Source organism: Nematostella vectensis, chromosome 8, assembly GCF_932526225.1.
Source record: "Nematostella vectensis chromosome 8, jaNemVect1.1, whole genome shotgun sequence".
Classification (NCBI taxonomy): domain Eukaryota; kingdom Metazoa; phylum Cnidaria; class Anthozoa; order Actiniaria; family Edwardsiidae; genus Nematostella; species Nematostella vectensis.
The window spans coordinates 3,569,864-3,594,256 of NC_064041.1; the positions used below are offsets into that span (position 1 = coordinate 3,569,864).

Here is a 24,393-nt window from a genome sequence, read left to right on the forward strand (position 1 = left end):
GTGAGGAATGTGAAGAAGAAGTATGCTTTCATTCAGGATCAAACACAAAGGATCGGCAAACGTGCTGTCCGAGAAGTGCAGCTTAGATAAATCTATTTACCGTCACTGTCAAAGGAGTGTCTAGGTTTTGTCAATATCAATGTTTACAATCGTAAAAACGTTATCAATTTTGCAAATTAAAATGCATATTTACAATTCAAAAAAAAAACTTCTATGTTATTGTGAGCGAATTTTTGTGCGTAATAGTAAAAAAAGAATTCATTTTTGATACAATCGACATATTTCTAGTGTCTTTAAATTACCACAGTATAGTACATTTGAATATACTTTTAAGTAGGGAGGATAGTACGAACCTCTGTGTTGGAATACAAAAAGAAAATTATCTTATCAGCGAGAAAAACTTGGTAAACAATATTTTAGATATTTTGTTAAACAAGTGTGTTGTTTTGAAAACTCTGTTTTATTATAGCTGCCGACACGAACAAATCAAGCAGCGAACGCAAAATCTCACAGCAAACGAATAGTGGCGACACAAACGAATCATCTAAACATACTTCCCACGATCAAAAATCAGTTTCGTCCAGCAGGTTATCCAGTTTAATTGAATTATCGAAAAACACCAAAAAGTCTGACCCTTTTACAAGTACCTCTAAGCAGTCAACAGCAATCTCATTAAAGATTTAATGGACAAAGTTTATTCACTTGGCGGACACGTTATGAAAAGGTTTGATGAGATTTGCAAAGATGAACACGTGAGAATCATAGGGCTTCCTCTTACATGAGGCCAGGCGAGTAGAACAAATGAAGCGATAGAAAGAGCATCAATTTGTATAATTAGCAGCTCCCGAGCCATACAGTACCAGTGGGTAACATGTGTTACAGGTCGTTGTGTACAAAGCTACTACACTCGCCATTTGGCAGTTTTGGTGAGACTAGAACGTTCTGAGTGAAGCAGAATTTGTGCGAGGAGCGGACTCTATCAGAGTAACTCGTACATTTGGTAAAAATTTTGACAACACAATGAAGGGCAAACTTTAAAGAAGTTGCGGGAAGTTTTGGCGCAAAAGAGCAACCGCCGGCTTGTAGCAAATGAAAGGTACGTCTTCATGACTCAATCTACACAACTAAACAAAAAGGGGGCAGTATTTGGTCTTTGTTGCCTTTAGTTGGCCAAAATATTTAGTTGAAACCAAATGATTAAACCTCCTGGTGCGAAAGTTTTGAAAACTTTGATAAACCACACAAAAACAAGTTTTAATTGCTGTATGAAATAATAAACAACCTGACAGAACATTCACACAAGCACGTAAAGCAAGAAAATATCAAAAAGCTAGCATTTTAATAAATGCTTTTGTTTTTCTCCTTATTTTGCAGAACGGAGTTAGTTGAACGTCTTGTGGCGTGACCTCTCATCTCACCTTGAGGCAAAAAGGTAAAAGTATTACATATAGAAAGTCGAGTTTTGTCGGTTGCCCCGCATTATTCTTACGCACAAAAGGTTCTATTGTTATGCGCAGTGTATGTTTAGAGCGTACTTCAACACGTGCTCTCGTCGCCGCATTCGGCCCGCTAAAAGGTGATAGAGAATGCCCCCTTGAAGGAGGGGAGGGGGGACATATACCGCTGATGAGGAAACACTAGTAAAAAAGCATATGGTATTTGGGTAGCCTGCAAAAAGGCGCAGTCTCTTCGTCTGGTCTAGAAATATTGTTCTGAAATTAGTTGAATTTGTGATCCAAACAACATGGCTTTTTTTTTTTACTTTTAGCCGTAAAATAGACACATACCAATACCCTGCGATGAATAAATGACTTATACAATGACCTATGCCAACATTATTCTGTGCGCGCCTTTGGACGCCCACAGCTAAATCGGTCTATCACCACATGTCTTGCTTACCAATTCAGCGCTTTCATGGGTCAGTCAAATATTTGTTATGAGCAGTTTATTACATAATGCGAGAATCTTAGAGCGCATGTCATTAGTAGCACCGTAATGTTGCCGAGCCTTTTTATAAGTAGACAAATCCACTACCGAGTGAATCACGAATAGCACCTAGTCAGTCACTGGTATGGTACCGAGTAAATCACGAATAGTATTGAGTCAGACACGTGTAGTACCGAGTTAATCACGAATAGTATCGAGTCAGACACGTGTAGTACCGAGTTAATCACGAATAGTACCAATCCAAAAAAATCGTTCAAGTCCTGAATTCTGCAGGTCCTGAACGCCACCACTACAAGCACGCGCCAGCGATACGCATGCATTCACAATGATTCATCCTGTGCGCTTGCCTTTGTTAGTTGTACCACGTTACTCGAGCGCGCTAATACTGACTGTTTCACAATGATTTATTCTGTGCGCTTGCCTTTGTTAGTTGTACGACTCTCTCGGGCGCGCTAATACTGAATGTTTCACAATGATTTATTCTGTGCGCTTGCCTTTGTTAGTTGTACAACGTTTCTCGAGCGCATGTCATTAGTAGCACCGTAAGGTTGCCGAGCCTTTCTATAAGTAGACAAATCCATTACCGAGTGAATCATGAATAGTACCAATCCACTACCATGTGCCGATCAATCACGGGTAGTATCGAGTGAATAACGAAAGATATCAAGTCAGTCAAGGCTATACTGAGTGAATCGCGAATACTTCCGAGTCAGTCACGAGTTCTTCCGAGTCAGTCACGAGTTCTTCCGAGTCAGTCAGGGGTAGTACCGAGTTACTTTCGAATAAAAAAAAAAAGAGGCGAATAACGAAAAACCAAAAAAAAAATAAATAAATAATTAAACATAGATGGATAAACAGATCTAACAGAAAGAGATTTGAAGCTCATGACTGCCTTTTGATAAATGATAGTCATTTTCATTTAATAGCATTTGCAAAAGCTCGGACAAACGTATGAACCGTTTAGCCCTCATATCGTTGAGTGCCTCATATCAAGGCTTTACTAAGTGTTTTTAGTTTTTAACTTGAGAACACATCTTCTGTATGTACAAAAACTATAGAATACACCAAAAACTAGTATTCGACTCAAATTTCCGTCTTCAGAGCAGGTCTGCCTGTATTTATTCTTCTGGTTCACGAACAGGACAATTTGGAATTTTTGTATTTACAAAGATTATAGAATATCGTAAAGTCTTAGTGGTGTAAAAAAAATTGTTCAAGTCCTCAATTCCGCAGGTCCTGAGACGCCATCACTACAAGCACGCATACGCATGTATTCACACGCACGCGATACGCATGTATTCACAATGATTCATCCTGTGCGCTTGCCTTTGTTAGTTGTACGACGTTACTCAAGCGCGCTAATACTGAATGTTTCACAATGATTTATTCTGTGCGCTTGCCTTTGTTAGTTGTACCACGTTACTCAAGCGCGCTAATACTGAATGTTTCACAATGATTTATTCTGTGCGCTTGCCTTTGTTAGTTGTACGACTTTCTCGAGCGCGCTAATACTAAATGTTTCACAATGATTTATTCTGTGCGCTTGCCTTTGTTAGTTGTACGACTTTCTCGAGCGCGCTAATACTAAATGTTTCACAATGATTTATTCTGTGCGCTTGCCTTTGTTAGTTGTACGACTTTCTCGAGCGCGCTAATACTTAATGTTTCACAATGATTCATCTTGTGTGCTTGCCTTTGTTAGTTGTACGATGTTTCTCAAGCGCACACTAATACTAAATGTTTCACAATGATTTATCCTGTGTGCTTGCCTTTGTTACATGTACGATGTTTCCCGGGTGCGCGCTCATACGAAATATTTTACACTGGTTTGTCCTATGTACGTTAGCCTTTGTTAGTTGTAGGACGTTTCCAAGGCGAGCGCTTGTTTACAGGTAACACTTGGTCACTATAGGTACACCAGTGCTGCCCTACAACCCGCTACAATCCTCACCCCTATGAAACATCGTATGCCCATGCCGCCACGACTACCTATAGAAAGTCTATATGACCACCCGTTTCTACGAACTTAGACGCGTGAGAAAATTCGCAACGCATGGTTAAGTTCAGTGGGTATAAATACTGGTGAAGTTGGTCGGCATCTTTCAGTCACAGACTAAACAATCAGTGCGTGAGGGTTAGGGTGAAACATACGCAAGCGAGTTACTTATTCTCTCTGTCTCCTCTGTCTGTCTGCCTCTGTCTGTCTGTCTGTCTGTCTGTCTGTCTGTCTGTCTGTCTGTCTGTCTGTCTGTCTGTCTGTCTGTCTGTCTGTCTGTCTGTCTGTCTGTCTGTCTCTCTCTCTCTCTCTCTCTCTCTCTCTCTCTCTCTCTCTCTCTCTCTCTCTCTCTCTCTCTCTCTCTCTCTCTCTCTCTGCCTCTCAGTCTCTCTCTGCCTCTCAGTCTCTCTCAAATCAAAACTCAAACTGAAACTCGCAAAATGGTCAATTCTCAACAAATGCCTGAGACAAATGCCTGAGACAAATGCCTGAGATTGTGTAACTCAAACGCGACGACAAATTTAAGTTTGAGTTCTAGCAGACGGCAAGGCTTATCACCTTCCCGGGTTCTCTTGAGTATCAAACCGCTAAATTCCTTCTTTTTTAAACATACTTAAAGTGTTTTTGACACGACAAAAAGTGGCTTACGGGAAGACTTGATAATCCGTCACTATTCTTATTTTATCTCATTTATCCTTTTATTCTGCCTTAAGACATTTGGTCTCTCACTGATATGTTTTGATTAATATATAACTATACCAAGTTTAACTAAAAAAATTGAAATATAGTCAAACACAACGAAGAGACACTACGATAAATTGACATTATAAGCCGACCATGACAAAGCCAAAATATGAGCCTCATCCGTAATTGTATTACCAATCCCAGACGGTAAATAGAATTTGAACGCATTAACACCGAATAAAAAACACGTTGACTGCGTTAAGCTTGTTACCATTTCAAGATGTCTCACTTCGAGCCAGCAGGGGGGAAAAATGGTTAACAATTGCGACACGCAACCAGAACGCCAGAGTTCCATAAAAGAACTTCGTAACATCGCACTTCAAATACACCCGGTTCCAAATTTAGTATGGAGGGATATAAAAAAAATGTAATTGAAACTTGTTACTTTGATGTATTGTAACAGCGTTAGTTACTTGCGACCCCTACAGAGATTAGCACCACATACAGGAACGACATGATTGATATCTAAAAAAACCATTTCAAATTCCAGATGACAAAGAAATTACGGCCTTCTTATGAGCTCACAATGTAAACAATAGATCAAGCGAAGGCGTTTTTGAGTATTTGAATGGCTTATAATTTTGAATCTATTGGACTCACACCAATGTAAAAGTATTTACACGGTACGGAGGGGGAGGGGGAGGGGGGTTGAAGTCCGTGCGCCAGTTCTGCTTAGAGTTTTCGGATTTTTAAAGAATGTCGATCGACCACTCCTTTCTTATTGTTTATCATTGAAAATACAACGGGTTATCGCAAGGAAACTTAAAAAACAATATAAGAATAATGTCTGATATGTTATTGACTATATTTGATTAAAAATATTTTGGTTACTTGCTTTTATCAGCCGATGGAAATGGATGCTTTTTTCAATTAAAGCTCCCTGCGATTAGAGAGAGGGCTAAAATTTGATATTCGCGCCTGACGCGAGGTAAACGCGCGTCACGTGACCGCACACAACAATCCTTATACCCCCCCCCCCCCAACCCCACCCCGCCACGAACTCTCAGCTACGCCTGGGGCATCATACAAGCCGTCTGTATTCCGAATACAGACCATTAAACCATCGGCTTGATTACTACCACCGGATAGACTTAAATAGATTACCAGGCTATTATCATATGCCTCTTGTTTCATGTAAATACCGAGAAATGGACGCTACGCTTCCGGCTAGCATCCGTGGGGTCGTTTAGATACTGGTCGCGCCTTTAAACCACAGACTCACAAGAGTAAGGAAAAGCGACTAACAGCTCGTCTCCGTTATTCTATACGAGCTGGCAGACCCGCTTCATAACGTCCTTCACTTTTCATCACATGATCGTTGTCTTATGCAGTAAAGGAAGCTCATGATTGAAGCCACTTAAAACCACTACCCAAGGGGTATATGCGCTATTTATATTTATAAAATCAAACGTATGGTCTGCGCTACTTCAAAACAAACAGTATAACTTTACTAATTAGACGGTATACGCATGTGGTGATTTATTGGACAAGTGCCGGCATGCGCCAAAGCTCTTTGGGCATTCCGAGTACGCCTCTATAAACACTATCATTGTGGGATGCCTATTCAAGCGAGCTATCACTATGCTTGCTTTAGACGTTAAGTATTTTTCTACACAAAAGAACGAAAACATATGGTTCAACTCCATGATCATTAGAAACCGATTAAAGACATAGGATCCGAATTAAACCGGATGAAAAGTATTGAGTATGCTCTGCCGGGTAAGGGCGGGGCAGGATGCAAGCTGGTAGGTATACAACACCAAGGAAATCACAAAGTCATTGCCTTTCAACGCGCATGTGAAGATTTTACTTCTTGAAGTTAACTAGAAAAAAATGGTTAAAAAACAAAACGAAATATCGAGTTTGCCGCGATTTAGCAAGCAAACCACCCAATAGAGAGATTTAGAGAACATTCAATTACATACGTACCTATTAGGCCATTCCTAGCCTAGAGCATGCAGATGAAAACCTAACCGCATTTTCACAGGTTCTCACCTTTGGGTTTTTATCTTTTTATCCGGTTAAAAATCTTGCAGTGAGACAATATCAGGAAAACGGAGTTAAGAGCTAAGGTTTCGGGAAAATACAAAACCACCGGACTTGATGAACATTTATTCCTTTCAGACAAACTGAAAAAGTTGAACAGCAAAATTTAAAGCAACTCTTGACTTAAACTCCTGCCTGACTCGAGCTTAAAGCGGTTTAGAAACATTTGTTTATTATTTCGAATATTTTAAAGTGTCAGAGACATGCCATTGTTTTCTTGCATATTATCTAAGTATAGCAAGATCCAGAAGCCTTCTCGCATTAGAGTCATTATAATCATCATTAAAAAAATCGGATTCGGAACGAATTAACTCTTTCGTCCTAAATCGCATTTGCGTCATCTGAAGTCCGTTACAGTTTTTAATGTTAAAACTGTAATCATCATTATTTTGGCAACTGTAATCATCATTATTTTCGCAAATGATCGCTAATGGCGGGTAAAGTGGGTACCCTGTGTGTCGGACTAAAAAGGCGGGAAATGTTTGAACACACGCGCTTTGAGCTACCTACTGGCATGTTTGTTCCGCAGCACGCTTGTACCAGAGTGTTTATGTAAATCAAATATTCAAGCTTTTTGGATGTCCACAACATCCTGTTGCTCCAAACCTGAATGTACACGGTAGCTCTTCTAGAATTAAAAAGGTGCCGTGCAATTTGTTTTGGAAATCACGTCGATTCGCTATCAAGTACAAATAAACAAAATTCCAAAACGATTTCTAGTAAAACAAACGCAGATTAAATGCGAATATGTATCACTTCTGGATGCTTGTAAAAAAAAATTTAAGGACTATAAAACATTACAAGTTAGAAATTAGTATTAGAAAAAGACCAAATATATCTATGTATTTTTCATGATGGACCACCAATTTCTCGACAAATTGAGCCCTTTTTTAATGAGCGACCCCCTGTGTATCGGAGCGCTATGTATCTTTTATGTGATTGGTGGATGGGAAGAGCCCCTCTTTGTTTGTTAGCTCATGCATGGCGGTGAACTGGAGGTTAGTAAGCGGGCGGCGCACTACTGGGGTCGAGATGAAACAGAATGTAATTCCGTAAAATACAATAATACTACACAGGTGGCCTGCTCCCCCAAAAGATTCGTACTGAGAACAATTTAAATGAATTCGAAATATTAACACTCTTGATGGAGCAAAGTTTCTGATTAGTATTTTGCTGGTGATTGCCCAGGGATAATTTGCAGGGCCTACTTTGAAAAGGGGTTAAAAGGAAAAGCTTTTTGTCCATTTTAAATAAAATATGGACATGCAGGCGCTGGTGCTTTGTTTTCAAAGACTTACACCACACACTATAATAATAAACCTGGAAGTTTCGCGCGCATCGTTTTTACGAAATTTTGATTTAAGAAAACAAATATATCAAAATGCTTTTTTTTTTACACTACCATTTTTTTTTTCGAGCTGCACTGAGCTGGAAATACAACAACAAACAGCGGGCAAGGTGTTTAATTTTTTTTTACGCGTAATTGGATTCTTGCTCAAACAATGGGCATGCGCGAAACTCGTTGAACATGCCGGCCTCCTCTTCCATGTGGCTTTGCAGGCCTTTACTTTGTTACTCGAATAAGAAAAAAAAATGATACATCATTTCAGTACGTGTCACAATAAGACGAAATAAAGAGGTTAGCGCTGATAAATGCATTAACTTGTGTGTAACAGCGTAATGTAAACCTGTTTACGATACTAGTACTGGAGTAAAACCATTCATACATACTCTTCAATCATTACCCACCAAATGCTTACATATCTACAGTCTATTTAATTCCAGGTTACTGAAAGTTGCAAAAAGATAAGACAACTAGCATAGTTCCATTGTTGTGTGATACATTCTGCCATATAGGAGACCAAGCCGAAAAACTAGTAAAAGTTTTAGCGATTATGATACGTGGAATAATCTGCTGTTCTAGATTTCATCTTTATAAAAAAATTAGCTCTTTTCTAGTATCCATCTCTATAAAACAAAATGGTGCAAGAGACTAAAAATAAAAATATATGGAAACTGATTTTTAATCTAAAACCATCTGGCCAAATAGTGTATTCATCTTCTAACCGTATATTTAAGATTAAAAACTGACGTTATCATTAAAAGATTGCGTTGTTTATTAAAGTCCTAATCGGAAACATGGGCAGAAAAATAGCGAGACAAAACCATATCTTGTAAACTTGCTTTTGTATTTTTATTTCGGTACACCACAAAGCAGTGTAAATAATGTTTTGAAATATTTCCCGATTCATTAACTGAGATTAAGATACAGAGACACACTCGGTCTATTCCGTGTAGAAATGTGTGATGCATTGTGTCCGTGCAGAGATAAGACAGCGCTTATTTCTCCATTTAAAACAACGTGTTATAGTACATATAGGGATGAAGTTTAGATAGCGCCCTTTGCTTTGCTGATAAGAAATGTTTAAGTGCATATGCATATTTTATTCTGTGTTGTTCAATTTTATTATTAGGCGCAGCATTTTATAATGAGTTTTGTAAATTAAGAACGATATCAAATTACATAAAAAGAAAATGTAAGGAAAAGATAAGTCACATGAAGACTTATGCCTTTTTTGATAAAAATGTATCAAAAAGGGAACGCAACAAAGTGTTAACATCCACTTTTCGCAAAAACAAGGAAAAGTCAAACCAAGAAAAACATAAGCATGAGCGATTTTCAATTAATTAAGATCGTCTTTTCTTTAACAAGACAAATTAAAATGACCAACTATTTCAAAATAGATATATTATTATTCGTGTTTCGCAGCTATAAACTAGGAATTGTATTATGTGACGGTTTCCTTTCCAAAATAAATGTATACCTTGTATTTCGCTACTATATTGTCTTATATGAGGTTTGTTTTTTGATACCATGGTAATATTTTTCTAATTATAACAATGTCGTTATTTAGATCAGTGCGAAGACTACTTTTGCAAACACCAGTGTTCTATGGGAAAGAACAGCAAACAAATCCCGCTTTATAAATCAACATTGAAACGAAAACGTCTTTGCTTTAAGTCTTGTTTGTTTTTGTCAATTATTCCACATCACACATTGATTTTTAAGATATAAATAAAGAGTATGACATGGAAAACAAACAAAAAAAGATTGCAATTTTATTGCCGTGAAAAAAACGTTTATAAAAAGGTTTAAGTGGGAGACTAAAACAACAAAATAGGTGAAATGGTTTAATTCCTCATGCCTAGAGGCTTGTTTTAAAGAAATCTCAACATGAAGTCCGAAACGATAACATCTACATTCATTCTGCGAGAAGTTAATATTAAGTATTTTCATATATTTTGCCATTACGGTGAAAACAATTGCAAAAAAAATAATATACCATGTTGCGCGCATTACTTTCTAATATCGCTTTGAACTAAAACTGTTTTAAGCGTTTTTGTTTACTACAAACGGAAAACCTTTTGTATTTGGAATCAACCTAAATGAATAAGAAATGAGATATTTAAATTTAAGAACGGATCGCTATAGACGCTTTATTGATGCAGATTTAAACAATCTTTTTCATACCCAATTCCGTCTAACTAAATTAATAAGTACCTCTATTATAATATAATCAACCCCGGTGTATGTATTGTCTTTGATTTGGAATTGATGCGAGCGAGAGTACGTTGTGAGAGTTATCAAGTCTATCAGTCCAATTTCATTTATTAAATGGCAAAGTTTTTGTTGTTGGCGGGTTAATCTGGGTCTGTTCGCTGATCTTTAGGTTGTGGCAGACCTGTGCTAAAGCGTGCCTTGCCTAGAGACACGTGCCACGACAAGAGAGTTCTCTTCGCATGTCAAAAGCAAACAAAGGCGGACCAAACCAAAAGGTCCAAAGCCCTTCATTCCTAGACAACTGAATACTTTTACTTTTGGAATAAGAGTTCTGAGGTCGTTTTATGATTAAATTTAGCTCGGTGCTTCTGGGATCTATATATAACTTCCACCTGTGATCTGAATAGCAAAGAACGGTGGTCTAAAGGAGACAGTGAAAAGAAGCCTTTCACACAATTGTCGATATTACGGAACTTGGGAATTAAAGCCAAGTGTAATTTAAAATTGTATCTCAAGATGACAGTTTAAATACAAGCAGTGAAAACTTGATAGGTTTTAATTCCGGAGTAGTTTGCGATGTTGAGCGATCGCGGATTTTTTTTTTAATATCAATCATATGAAAGATATAGTCACAGTAATAACGTGTAAAAGTTCCATATATGCTGCCTTTCCATATTGCCAATTATGCCTAAGTAATCTAAAAAAAGGAGTTTTTAAAGTCATATGAAGCAGTGCTTGCAGTTTAAAGTTCGGATTGTCCCCGTGGGATTTTAAAGGGCTCTTAAAACACGATCTCTATTGAAAAAAGCGAATTATATCACACAAAGCTTAGACCTTTCGCCCAAACAAAATCAATCATGCGGAACTTTGCACTTTGCGTCGATTTGTGTTACGACTCGCAAAAACCTTACTTGACATTTCAAACGTACTCATCTTTTACCTGTAGATGTCCACTTAAATTCTAAATCCACTTAATTCATAAAATACGTAAAATAAAGCAAAACAAGGAAGTGTTTATTTTTATGAAAATGTATATTTCACTTCAAAAATATGTGGCGTGTGAATTTACGTTTTCGTGATTGGAGTCGAAAACATAAAAATAAAATGGCTGGATGTATAGTGGTTAAATGTTGGCTTTGTTTACTGTTGATTTATAAGTGTGGTAAACCACGTAGATCACAATTACACTTGGGGAAACCTAATAATATTAAACTTATACTCCATGGTTAAACTTAAACTTCAAACTACAACAAATAAACTTTGGCGCGCGAAACTGTTTATAGATTGCAGACAAACAATTCTCCAAAACTAAGAACTCATCAGGAATACTATCATCTTTTTTTACAGAAATATGCTGAATGCGAGAAGATGTCGGTCTCGTGGGATCAAAGATCACCATGTAGTGGGAAGGAATGGATGAAGAAATTCACGAGAATCATAAAGAGGAAAACTTACTCGGATCTGTGCATATATTTCCACAGTCCTCGTCGCATATGCATTGGTCGTTCGGTTTGGTGCAATCTTTGATATTCTCGCAGGGCGTATGACTCCCACAATATTTAGGGTACAACTTTGCTTCTAGTCTTGGTCTACATGTTTTTCCTTCACTTGTCTTGAGCCTCTGATAATAAAATCCAGCTAAAAATCCAAATGTATGAGTTAACGAGGTGTAGACAAGTTGTATAAGAGATTTTGAGCATGTGTAGATAGAGAATCTCTAAATCATACAAACCTGCTTTGGCGTTCACAAAAATCGTCAAAAACCAAAAAATATTCAGCACACTCCACATCGTTCCTAAAGCCTTGGGAAGGCTTGCTTTACCGCACAACTTGAAAACCCACTACGAAACGCATCAACCATCACTACATGCCTGTTCCCGAGCGATCCGTCTGTCAGCGAACATTAAAGCGCAACACGGTCAAACTTCGAGCGAGCGATACCAAATAATCACGTGACAGAGCTCAGCCAATCACTGCTGAAGACAGCAGGTGGCTCAGGACTTTGTTTTATTCCCGTCCACCAGTAGCGGCGAGCGGCCGAAGTCAAAACTGAATAATTTAAATGCAATTAATGCTTATTAGGGAAGCTTTGTGTATAAGATAGAACTACGCGCGTGGCAGGAGCAGGCTGTATTGTCTACCATGTGTACGCTCACACGTGCTCGAGATCTTAGAGAAAACAAAATGTCCTACAAACTGCACTCAAAACTTGGAAACCAACTAAACTCTCGCCGTAAGATCAGGGTAGAGGGAAGTGTATGGTGTGAAGCCAACGAGGCTGGTTATTACCTGTTAATAAATTTCGAAAAACACTTCGGTAAACATTACATATATTACAATTCCCGCTGCGAGAGGGCCTTTAAATCTGTCAATGACTTTTTCTTAAACAAGGAAATTATTCAAAGTGGTGTTTAAATTGTACAAAAAAGAAATAACTCTACATTACCGACCAGTATTTATGCCTTGTTACAAAGTAATTAAAAAGAGTTTTTTTTTTAGAAAAGATAAAAAAAAAAGATTTTGTTTTCTTTTACTTTGAAAGTCTCAGGTTTCTATTCTTTTGTCAAAACTACAGTCCTTTATGAATTTAGAATTGAAAAACACTATAATAACACAATTTTGTACACGAGTTTTATGTAGGCTTTGAGTTGAATTCTTTTTTAGCAACCCTATTTACGCATTTTATGGACTCGCTCATGTCATTGCAAGTTAATTTTAAGGATTTCTGCATGCGTGAATTATCTAACAGCTGGATGAATGGATAACATTGTGACTTTGATTTTTTTATCGACTGTTAGCTTGTTAAAAGGTGAAGCAAAGACGCGCATTGATTTTCACCTGCCTACCAAACTTTTAACAGATTACGGACACAATCATAATCAGGCCATGTGATTCCATGCTTCAATTAGCTTCAGCAATTTGTTACAGACAATTAGCATGGAGAAAAGACAGCTTAGCAACACAATAAGCAGAACTGTTCAACAAAGCTTTGTATAGAGATAAAAGAGCTATTTTCTGTGATTATATAAAGTTCTAAAAACTTATAAATTAGACCCGCTTGAGAAAGCTAGCTCGTGCCAAAGATGAGCGCGTGCCGGGCGTCAGGTTAAAAGTTTACTTAGAACACAGTAGTTTAGAAGCTTGTTTGCAATTCTAAAAAAAAGGGAAACACGGTCTTGTAATGAAATGAGCAAACTGTTGAAAAAGCAAACCATGAATAGATCAACACTGACAACAATTGCACACTTTTAAAAGGCAGGAAATTCAAGAATAAATTTAACACATTGTGCTTAAGGCTTTTTGCAAACTGATTAAGGGAAAAAAGTAAAAAGATTTGTATATGTTAAAAAAACTAAACACACCGATACTAATAACCCAGGCCTTTGTTAACTTAAACGAAACACCGATACCAATATTTCAGGCCCTCGTTAACTTGAACGAAACACCGATACTAATAACCCAGGCCCTTGGTAACTTGAACTAAACAAACATACTAATAAGCCGGGCCCTTTGTAATTTGAACAAAACCCCCATACTAATATAATAACACAAACCCTAACTTGAACTAAACACCGATACTAATAGCTCGGTAACTTGGAAAAAACACCGGAAGTTATTATTTTTAAAGTATTATTTTGTTACCCTCGCAACCCTCTTTATTCTCGATGACTCCAACACAGACGGCGAAAGCAAAGGAAATTTAGTTGTGGGCTTTCCTAATCTTGACCCTTACCTAGTTACGCTAACCTTAACCCAGTTACGATAACCCCAACCCAGTTTCGCTAGCCCTAGTCCAGTTACGCTAGTCCTAACCCAGTTACGCTAACCCTAACCCAGTTACGCTAGCCTTAACCCAGTTGCGCTAACCCTAACCCAGTTACGCTAACCCTAACCCAGTTACGCTAGCCTTAAACCAGTTACGCTAGTCCTAACCCAGTTACGCTAACCCTAACCCAGTTACGCTAACCCTAACCCAGTTACGCTAGCCTTAACCCAGTTACGCTAGTCCTAACCCAGTTACGCTAACCCTAACCCAGTTACGCTAACCCTAACCCAGTTACGCTAGCCTTAACCCAGTTACGCTAGTCCTAACCCAGTTACGCTAACCCTAACCCAGTTACGCTAACCCTAACCCAGTTACGCTAGCCTTAACCCAGTTACGCTAGTCCTAACCCAGTTACGCTAACCCTAACCCAGTTACGCTAGCCATAACCCAGTTGCGCTAACCCTTACCCAGTTACGCTAGCCTTAACCAAGAGACCATGATATAAGAGAACGAATCCCCGTGGCCCATGATAAGGTCCTAGAAAGCTATTTTTAGATTGCGCGAGCTTGTCAATCATAGCATCCATACATGGTTCGTCGCGCCATATTTGGTTATGGGCACCACGAGCTAGTACAATTTCACACCAAATTTTTTCCCTATGCACTTCTTTACTTCGTTCGCTACCTGTTTTTATCCTTTTAGCTTCTCTTCAAGGCTCATGATCACAATGCTACTCATGGAGTGGTGTCCTGTTATCTGTTAAGTTATCTAATGTTCAGTTATCTAAATGTTATATAAATAATTGAACGGGAAGACGTCGGGGAGAATTTGAATTTGAATTTGGAGTTCATTCAAGATGCGTCGTGCAGATTCCTAAAAAGTTATTTTTCTCTGCAATTCGGTGAGATGGAATACCTAGGCATTCTCAGAGTCTATGTTATGTATTTTAATACAAGAAGGCCTTTATTTTTCTTTGATTTATAACATTTTTAGATGAATGAACTTCAATTTTTCACGCAAATGTTCAGAAATCATGTCACTCAAGAAACCCTTGTCACTGGAATAAGATCTACCTCATTATAAAGACTTGAAATCTTTTATTTGTAATATCGGTGTGAATATAATGGTATTTTAATACCAGAACTTAAAAGTTCTGGATGTATCTTTTTCATTAAAAGGGAATTGGAAGAGAATTGTGTTTTGTAAACACAGATTTATGATTGATTGTTGTGTTATAAGTAATTTGCGAATCAGCAGTGAAATCTTTTACTGGGAAAGTTGATCCCAGAGCCTAAAATCACGCACTTTATGCTTTTCAATGTCCCAGAAACGGTTGATTGGCTCCAGCGTACTCTATGGAAGATCATTTTTACAGCGTTCGTAAAAAAGGAAGGTATTTTCGGTCAAAAAGATTTCCGAAACATCCTTTGCCGGATCACATTGCTCAAGATGTGATCGCGCGCAAGACACTTGTTTGCTAGGAAACGTGAGCGCTAACCAATCAGAGCCGTATCTAAAAATAACTGCTTGTTCTAAAAATAGCTTTCACGGACGTCATCATTGGAACATACCCTAATACGGGGGATTCGTTCTCTTACATCATGGTCTCTTGCCTTAACCCAGTTGCGCTAAACCCTAACCCAGTTACGCTAACCCTAACCCAGTGCCGCTAACCTTAACCCAGATACGATAACCCTAACCCAGTTTCGCTAGCTCTAACCCAGTTGCGCTAACCTTAACCCCAGTTACGCTTACCCTAACTCAGTTACGCTTACCCTAACCCAGTTACGCTTACCCTAACCCAGTTACGCTAGCCCTAGCCCAGTTACGCTAGTCCTAACCCAGTTACGCTAGCCATAAGCCAGTAACGCTAACTTTAACCCAGTTGCGCTAGCCCTAGCCCAGTTGTGCTAAACCCTAACCCAGCGCCGCTAACCCTAACCCAGTTACGCTAGCCCTAACCCCAGTTGCGCTTACCCTAGCCCAGTTGTGCTAAACCCTAACCCAGTTACGCTAGCCATAACCCAGTTACGCTAACCTTAACCCAGCGCCGCTAACCCTAACCCAGTTACGCTAGTCCTAACCCAGTTACGCTAGTCCTAACCCAGTTACGCTAACCCTAACCCAGGTATGCCAGCCCTAAACCAGTTACACTAACCCTAACCCAGTTACGCTAGCCCTTACCCAGTTACACTAACCCTAACCCAGTTGCGTTATCCCTAACCGAGGTATGCCAGCCCTAACCCAGTTACGCTAACCTTAACCCAGTTACGCTAACCATGACCCAGTTGCGCTAGCCCTAAACCAGTTGCGCTTACCCTAACCCAGTTACACTAACCCTAACCCAGTTACGCTAACCCTAACCCAGTTACGCTAGCCCTAGCCCAGTTACGCTAGTCCTAACCCAGTTACGCTAACCCTAACCCAGTTACGCTAACCATTACCCATTTACGCTAGCCCTAGCCCAGTTACGCTAGTCCTAACCCAGTTGCGCTTGCCCTAACCCAGTTACACTAACCCTAACCCAGTTACGCTAGCCCTAACCCAGTTTCGCTAACCCTTACCCAGTTACGCTAGCCCTCACCCAGTTACACTAACCCTAACCCAGTTGCGCTATCCCTAACCCAGGTATGCCAGCACTAAAACAGTTACACTAACCCTAACCCAGTTATCACGCTAGCCCTTATTAAGTTCTGGATGTATCTTTTTCATTAAAAGGGAATTAAAAGGGAGTTACACTAACCCTAACCCAGTTGCGCCATCCCTAACCCGGGTATGCCAGCCCTAAACCGGTTACACTAACCCTAACCCAGTTACGCTAGCCCTTACCCAATTACACTAACCCTAACCCAGTTGCGCTATCCCTAACCCAGTTACGCTAACTCTTGCCCAGTTACGCTAACCCTAACCCAGTTACGCTAACCCTAACCCAGTTACGCTAACCCTAACCCAGTTTCGCTAACCCTAACCCAGTTACGCTAACCCTTGCCCAGTTACGCTAGCCCTAGCCCAGTTACGCTAGTCCTAACCCAGTTACGCTAGCCCTAACCCAGTTACGCTAGCCCTAACCTAGTTACGCTAACCCTAACCCTGTTACGCTATCCCTAACCCAGGTATGCCAACCCTAAACCAGTTACACTAACCCTAACCCAGTTACGCTAGCCCTTACCCAGTTACGCTAGCCCTAGTCCTGTTACGCTAGTCCTAACCCAGTTACGCTAACCCTAACCCAGTTACGCTATCCCTAACCCAGGTATGCCAGCCCTAAACCAGTTACACTAGCCCTAACCCAGTTACGCTAGCCCTTACCCAGTTACGCTAACCTTAACCCAGTTGCGCTATCCCTAACCTAGGTATGCCAGCCCTAAACCAGTTACGCTAACCCTAACCCAGTTACGCTAACCCTTACCCAGTTACGCTAGCCCTAGTCCTGTTACGCTAGTCCTAACCCAGTTACGCTAACCCTAACCCAGTTACGCTATCCCTAACCCAGGTATGCCAGCCCTAAACCAGTTACACTAGCCCTAACCCAGTTACGCTAGCCCTTACCCAGTTACACTAACCCTAACCCAGTTGCGCTATCCCTAACCCAGGTATGCCAGCCCTAACCCAGTTACGCTAACCCTAACCCAGTTACGCTAACCATGACCCAGTTATGCTAGCTCTAAACCAGTTGCGCTTGCCCTAACCCAGTGGCGCTAACCCTAACCCAGTTACGCGAACCCTAACCCAGTTACGCTAGCCCTAACCCAGTTACGCTAACCCTTACCCAGTTACGCTAGTTCTAGCCCAGTTACGCTAGTCCTAACCCAGTTACGCTATCCCTAACCCAGTTACGCTAACCCTAACCCAGTTACGCTAACCATGACCCAGTTATGCTAGCCCTAAACCAGTTGCGCTTGCCCTAACCCAGTTACGCTAGTCCTAACCCAGTTACGCATGCCCTAACCCAGTTACGCTAACCCTAACCCAGTTACGCTTACCCTAACCCAGTTACGCTAACCCTAACCCAGTTACGCTATCCCTAACCCAGGTATGCCAACCCTAAACCAGTTACACTAACCCTAACCCAGTTACGCTAGCCCTTACCCAGTTACGCTAACCCTAACCCAGTTGCGCTATCCCTAACCCAGGTGTGCCAGCCCTAAACCAGTTACGCTAACTTTAACCCAGTTACGCTAACCCTTACCCAGTTACGCTAACCCTAACCCAGTTACGCTAGCCCTAACCCAGGTATGCCAGCCCTAAACCAGTTACACTAACCCTAACCCAGTTACGCTAGCCCTAACCCAGTTACGCTAGCCCTTACCCAGTTACGCTAACCCTAACCCAGTGGCGCTGACCCTAACTCAGTTACGCAGGCCTGCCTGCGCAACCCCCGCCCACCCCCTACAACGGCCGAAAGTACACAATCGGTTCACAATAGACCTGCTATCTGTGGACACAAATGAAAAAATTGATAAAAAAAGCATTCTAGATCACTTTGGAATGCCATAAATCTAAGTCAAATTTTTTGGAAGCCGAATTCGGTAATAAACGTTCTGTGGATATACTGCTATGGCATGAAATAACCTTTTTTTTTCGGGGGGGGGGGGGGGGGTGATGAGGTATTTATCAGAAAACTCATGCCTCCCCCCCTCTCCCGGAAGGTTAAGGAAGTCTGTTTTTTTTTAATTGCGCACACCTCCCCCCCCCCCCCCCCCACCACCACCCCAAGGAAAAAATTCCTGGGTACGGGCCTGGTGCGCCAGCCATAACCCGGTTGCACTTACCCTAACACAGTTGCTCCAGCCCTTAGTTCTAACAGGGTATGTTATTATTTTAGATATTTTGTCCTTGACAGGGTCAGGGTTACAGACCCTTGGTAACATCCCTTCACCCAATCCAAACCCCCCCTTCCCCTCCCCCGTGCTAAAATATCGCTTTTATGGATACTTATGTCCTATAGAAAATCATTAAAAACAACAAAAGTGCATCTTCTTTATTGGACGTCTACTATTTCAATTAATAAAAAAAAAAAACTCAGACAGCATATTTCAGAAGTTGCTTTAGAATGGCATGTCTGTAGAGAACTATAATTCGCATACATAACGACAAGTATTGTGGACGAATGCCGGTTATCAACTAGATGGACAAGTCTTTCGCCACATGGAATGGATACCGTAAATGATCTAATAAACGCCCGGGGCGTTTATTTAATTTCGATGGTCGGAAGGGGGGCGTTCAATAGAAAGGAGGCGTAATATGATATAAAGGTATATAGGTATAGCATAGGCATATAGGTATAGACTTATCAAGAGTTTATAGCAAATAAAACAGGCGTGAAAAGTTGTGTCGAACCGTTTTATGTGGAACCGTTTTATTGTTTAAACTTAAGAGGTTTGTTACGAAATTGAAAGAGAAAAGAGTAAACAATAAACTTCACGGCAGGATATTTTTCTAATTGTATTTGTGGTTTAATCAATGTTTTTTGTTTCTGAATGTGCTTCCAATACCTTCCAAAGAAGCTTTGCAACAAATTGAAAACATGTTTTACTGACGTATAAACCTTGTTGCTGACACTCTACACCTCAAATACAGCGTGCGGATCGAGCATAACCCAGCAAAGAGCAGCTCACAAATCCAAGAAATGTGATGAAAAAATGGAGAAAAAGTTGGGAAAACCAATGAACTCTGGTGACGACCACTACAAAGAATCCGTTTTTCACTTCGATGATAATGAGATGGGGTTTCTTGTTTCGGGCACAGAATCCACCAGCGATTCAGGGAGTATGCATTTTAATAAAAGTGGAGAGGCAAAGAGAAACTATTTTAGGAGAAAAGGTATGGATTCGGAAACCCAAAGAGAATCTCGCAACGACGTAGACACCTTTGGTTTACTGAGAAAGAAGAAAGATTCTACTACAAGACGGAAAGTTTACCATTGTGGTTTTGTACCTGAAGAATTGATACAATACAATGACCCAGCAGAATATTCTGTACACAGCACAAGCTCCAAAGACCGGCCGAAAAGACCAGAAAGAATACACAGTCTGATACCTAGACTTGAGAATAACATCGGAAAGTGTGTCTCTAGGGACGATATAACTTACCTTGGTGAAATGGCAAAACGAATGAAAGAGAACTATCAATTTATCAGTCCTCAATCTATAGAAGAGCGTACTCACAAGAGAGTTACCGCAGATGATAAAAGCATATCACCTAATGAAAGAAGTGAAATAATACATCCACCAACAAAGACTGTTAGCACTGATATGGCTACATTCTCGAATGGTGTTGAAGATTTTTTGGACAACGAAAGAAAAGTGGCAAGACGGCAGAGTGTCGGTGGTAACTCACCTTGGCTCACTGGAAAGAGTTCTCCTGATGAGGGGTGTGCAAAATTCATCGTCGATGTTCACGTGTCGAATATTCCTGGGTTGAAAGGAAGATCTGGGTTGATTAGAAGGCATAGTGTTGGTATTGACACCATGTCGCGAGCAAGTTCTAACCCACATTTAAAAGGAACACTATCAGAAAATTTGCCATTTTGTGCAACTGGCTTCGCTTATTGTCACCAGTCGCCAGTTCTCATTTCTGAGACAGATACTCTTCGAGATAAGCCAATGATGAGGAATAGCAGAAATAGTGTCGTGTCGAGTAGTAGACAAAGACGTGATGCAGTGAAACGGAAAAACTTGAAACAATATCACAGAGATGATAAACTACACGATGACATTTTCAATCACAAAGCTTCAAACTTGGTTACCGATAATGTGGGCAGTGTACCAGCATCGATGGGATGCACAGAAAGCAATGCCCTATCAGCGGATGTCCTATTCTTGTCGAGGCGCTCGAGTTTGGTGCCGCCCATACCCACTAAGTCATCACAGCGTTGCTCTTTAGATAAAACTACCGGAAGTCCTGCTTCTAAGACGGTGAGTCCGGATTCTATCGAGATCTCCCACGCAAAAGGAAAACAAATGCTGCCGGAATCGGATTCAGTGAGCAACAAGAGCAGCGATCGAGTTCTTCTTGAAGCTTGTAGCAAGTTAATGAGTGGTGTAAGCTCAGCTAGAGCGAGCGTAACAGATTCCCAATGGAGAAACCTACTTGTTCCACCTCCTAGTCGGCAAACGGACAGATCAGGAAGATCAAGTCCTAATGATCCACCACTTCCACCTTTGATAGTACCAAAGAAAATAATGCCAGAACACGCGACATATCCACGAAACAATGAACGCGAAGTCTTCAACCCCGAAATTAACAGGCCGGAAATTATCCCCTTAGTTACCGTTACTAGGGAAGATGACGAAGAACCGCTTTATTCAAGAGAAGATGAGCTAGACATCGGTGAAATGGTTTTACGAGAAGAACCGTTTCACCCCAGTGAGGGTAAGCTAGAAATCGGTGAAATGGTCTTCAGAGGAAGTCTGCCTCCATTATTAGCACCTACACTTATAGACTCCAAAAGGCTTGCACCTCCTATGGCGCATGTGGGATCCCTCAAGGCTTCACACCCGTGTCTGGGACCACTTGTAGAGGAAGGTGGAAATTTCTCGTTGCCACCGCTACCGGGGAGTGCAGAAAAAGAATAAGCTTGTGGCAAAAATTATTATTATTATTATTATTATTATTATTATTATTATTATTATTATTATTATTATTATTATTATTATTATTATTATTATTATTATTATTATTATTATTATTATTATTATTATTATTATTATTATTATTATTATTATTATTATTATTATTATTATTATTATTATTATTATTATTATTATTATTATTATACAATGAAAAAATATTTATATTCTTAAAGAATAAGGGGGATGAGCCCTGTACAGTAAAGTGGTTTTGTTCTCTGGTTTGTTTGGAACAACGTCGCAAGAGCTATGAGTTCAGTAAAACGACATATGCTCTTTGATCGGTCAAGAATAAGGGCCTATAGATCTATACAATTATCTTTTTCCTGGAGAAACACATTAATACCCCCCAGAAAGCTTTGCAAATGACTACAATCAGAATTGAAATAGCTGTGAAGTTATACCTATTGAACTTATAAAAGAAAACATTTGTGTCATAATGTTTTGTATTGAATGTAGAACAATACTACTTTATTCATATTTTTTATGATAAAAGTTTTATATGTTTAAGCCTATCTCAACAGAATTTGCTAGTCAAATTGATTTGATAGAGTGAGAACAGATAATAGATAAATGCATAGTTTATGTTAACTTTATTTACGTCCTAGACTAACAAACTTGTAAATTAATTAACAGCTCGCTCTACTATATAGCTACCCACGCTTCGCAATAAATTAAGAAAAAAGTTCTTGCAATATTCGACAAATAATCTTATTGAAGGGGAAGCGCAGCAGTGTACCACATTAAGGAGTATAACGTTTGGCCAATCACATGCTACCACCGCCATCAAACACAAGACTCTGAATCAAGCGCTCCATTTGTCCTCGAATACCGCTCAAAACAAAACAACTGTCACTAACAAAAACCGGAATTACCGCTATAGAAATCCGTGCATCATCTGTTTAGTAGCGGTGCCGATCAGAACAACAACAAAAGTAATCGCTTGCAGTTTAAAAATCTGTAGAACCGTGCTGAAAAATATCCAAAAATATGTAATATGGAAATGAGGGTTTAGTTGGTTCAGCTGTAAAAATCCCAAGGTCGTAAAACACCTTTCATTTAGAGTTTGAGGTTAAAGGCCCCTAAAGACGTGAGACTTGTCAAGTTTGTTTGGACAAGAACAGCTTGAGTAGCTCGCCTCAATAAGGATTTGAAGGAGACTGCACTGTATGTACAGAAAAAAAACTTGTCACCAGTTACAAAAAGCGCTATAAGCCGACGAACTACTAAGAAACATTATGTCTTTGAGACCACCAATTGAGGTAGAAATTGAAAAAGAAGCGAACCTTAGAGACCAAAAAAGAAAAATTCTTCAGCGCCTTAAAACGCAACAGAATTCGATCACCAATTTGGAAGTTAAGCCTTCGCTTTCACCATGGCTCGCGACGAGACTCGAACAGGAACCGAGGAAGATTGATGTGGATGATTTCACATGCGACTCGGGGACTCCGAGGATTGTAATTCAAAGTCAGGGAAGAGAAAGCAAATTTGATGATAATTTAATGATTACGACTCCAATAAGACAAACATCGAGGACTGAAGACAGCTCTGTTTACGTTCCTTCTTTTCAATGCAAAAGTCCAACAAGAGGCTTGCTTGGATATAATACTCCCCTTAAGAGAGATTCATACGAATCACCAAAGCTTACCAAAAAATTTAGCAAAATTTCAATACCAAGCCACGAGAGCAAAGAGCGACAGATGGCTATCGGAAGTGAGATAGGCTCTGAGCTTCCTTCAATACGTGTAGATGCCATAGACAGTACCACGAGTAGACAAACAAGTGGACTTCGCAGATGCGCAAGCTTCAGTGACATCACTTCATCAAATGGAGAAGACAGGCGGCAAGATAGGTCTATATGGTCGAGCGCTGAGAACAGGAACTTTTTAAGTGTCGGAGGCGGTGATTTGAGAAAAGCTTCAAGTCTTCCATCTATTTATGATGAAATGAGCTCGTCAAATAGTGACAGTTTTGAGCTGACAACGGGCTTCGCCAAACACCAGCAGGAGAGACTGGAAAGGGATTTTTTGCGAGTTGAGGAAACTCTTACAAAAACATTTAGTGATTTAAGGAGGTATTTGAAACCGAGCTGAGTAGAGGTGTATGTTCAGGCGCGTCCCCAGGCTGAGACGTGGGGGGGGGGGGGGGTTGCACAGTCATAGGTATCACGTGGAAAATGCATAGTATCTGAAGGGTTCCTTAATTAGGAATTACTCACTTTTTTGCCGTCAAGCGGTGTACGCGCCTGATGTACACGACTGATGTTTAAATCTATAGGTTTATAGAGTAATTTGTGACGTGTTTCATCTTCCTAAGGCTTTCGTGTGTAAGTCAGAAATTGGGTATGCACAACTTTTTTCACTTTCCTTGAGAAGAGTATAAATTGCACGATTTCTTCAACAATGTACCACTGTGGGAGCGTTGGGGCCAGGGGATTGTTGCGTTACATCGTATCACTCACGACTCCCGCACGTTACGATGCGTTATGCAGAAGACCGCTCTTAATGCAAGGAGACGATTAATCAATAAAACTTTGATTTTTTTAATGATATATCACCGTACGTCCCGCTAAAAAAAGTAATAACGCTTATCGCTTTAGCACAGTTCTTATCGTTTAAAGGTCGACGAAATTTGCTAGGTTCATAAAATGTTGAAAAGGTTCTAACGTCCAGAACACTCCTCCAAGTGCTATGTAGCGACT

The 24,393-nt window shown here is 40.0% G+C and overlaps 1 protein-coding gene and 1 long non-coding RNA gene across 2 annotated transcripts in view; one reads left to right on the forward strand and one right to left on the reverse strand.

Annotated features, from left to right (window-relative positions):
- Window positions 1-12,224, reverse strand: part of LOC5505853 (neurogenic locus notch homolog protein 1) — a 29,749-nt gene extending 17,525 nt beyond the window's left edge. Inside the window, exons 1-2 of the mRNA XM_032374205.2 lie at window positions 12,028-12,224; window positions 11,751-11,933 (exon numbers count right to left, since the gene is read on the reverse strand). Of these exons, the coding sequence (XP_032230096.2) occupies window positions 11,751-11,933; window positions 12,028-12,085 (241 nt within the window). The 5' untranslated portion in view covers window positions 12,086-12,224. The remainder of the gene's footprint in view (window positions 1-11,750; window positions 11,934-12,027) is intronic.
- On the forward strand, window positions 500-11,946 carry LOC116613709. The gene is made up of 3 exons (XR_004294224.2): window positions 500-1,096; window positions 1,375-1,432; window positions 11,643-11,946. It is a non-coding gene; the product is annotated as an uncharacterized LOC116613709 (long non-coding RNA).
- Window positions 12,225-24,393: the final 12,169 nt, after the last annotated feature.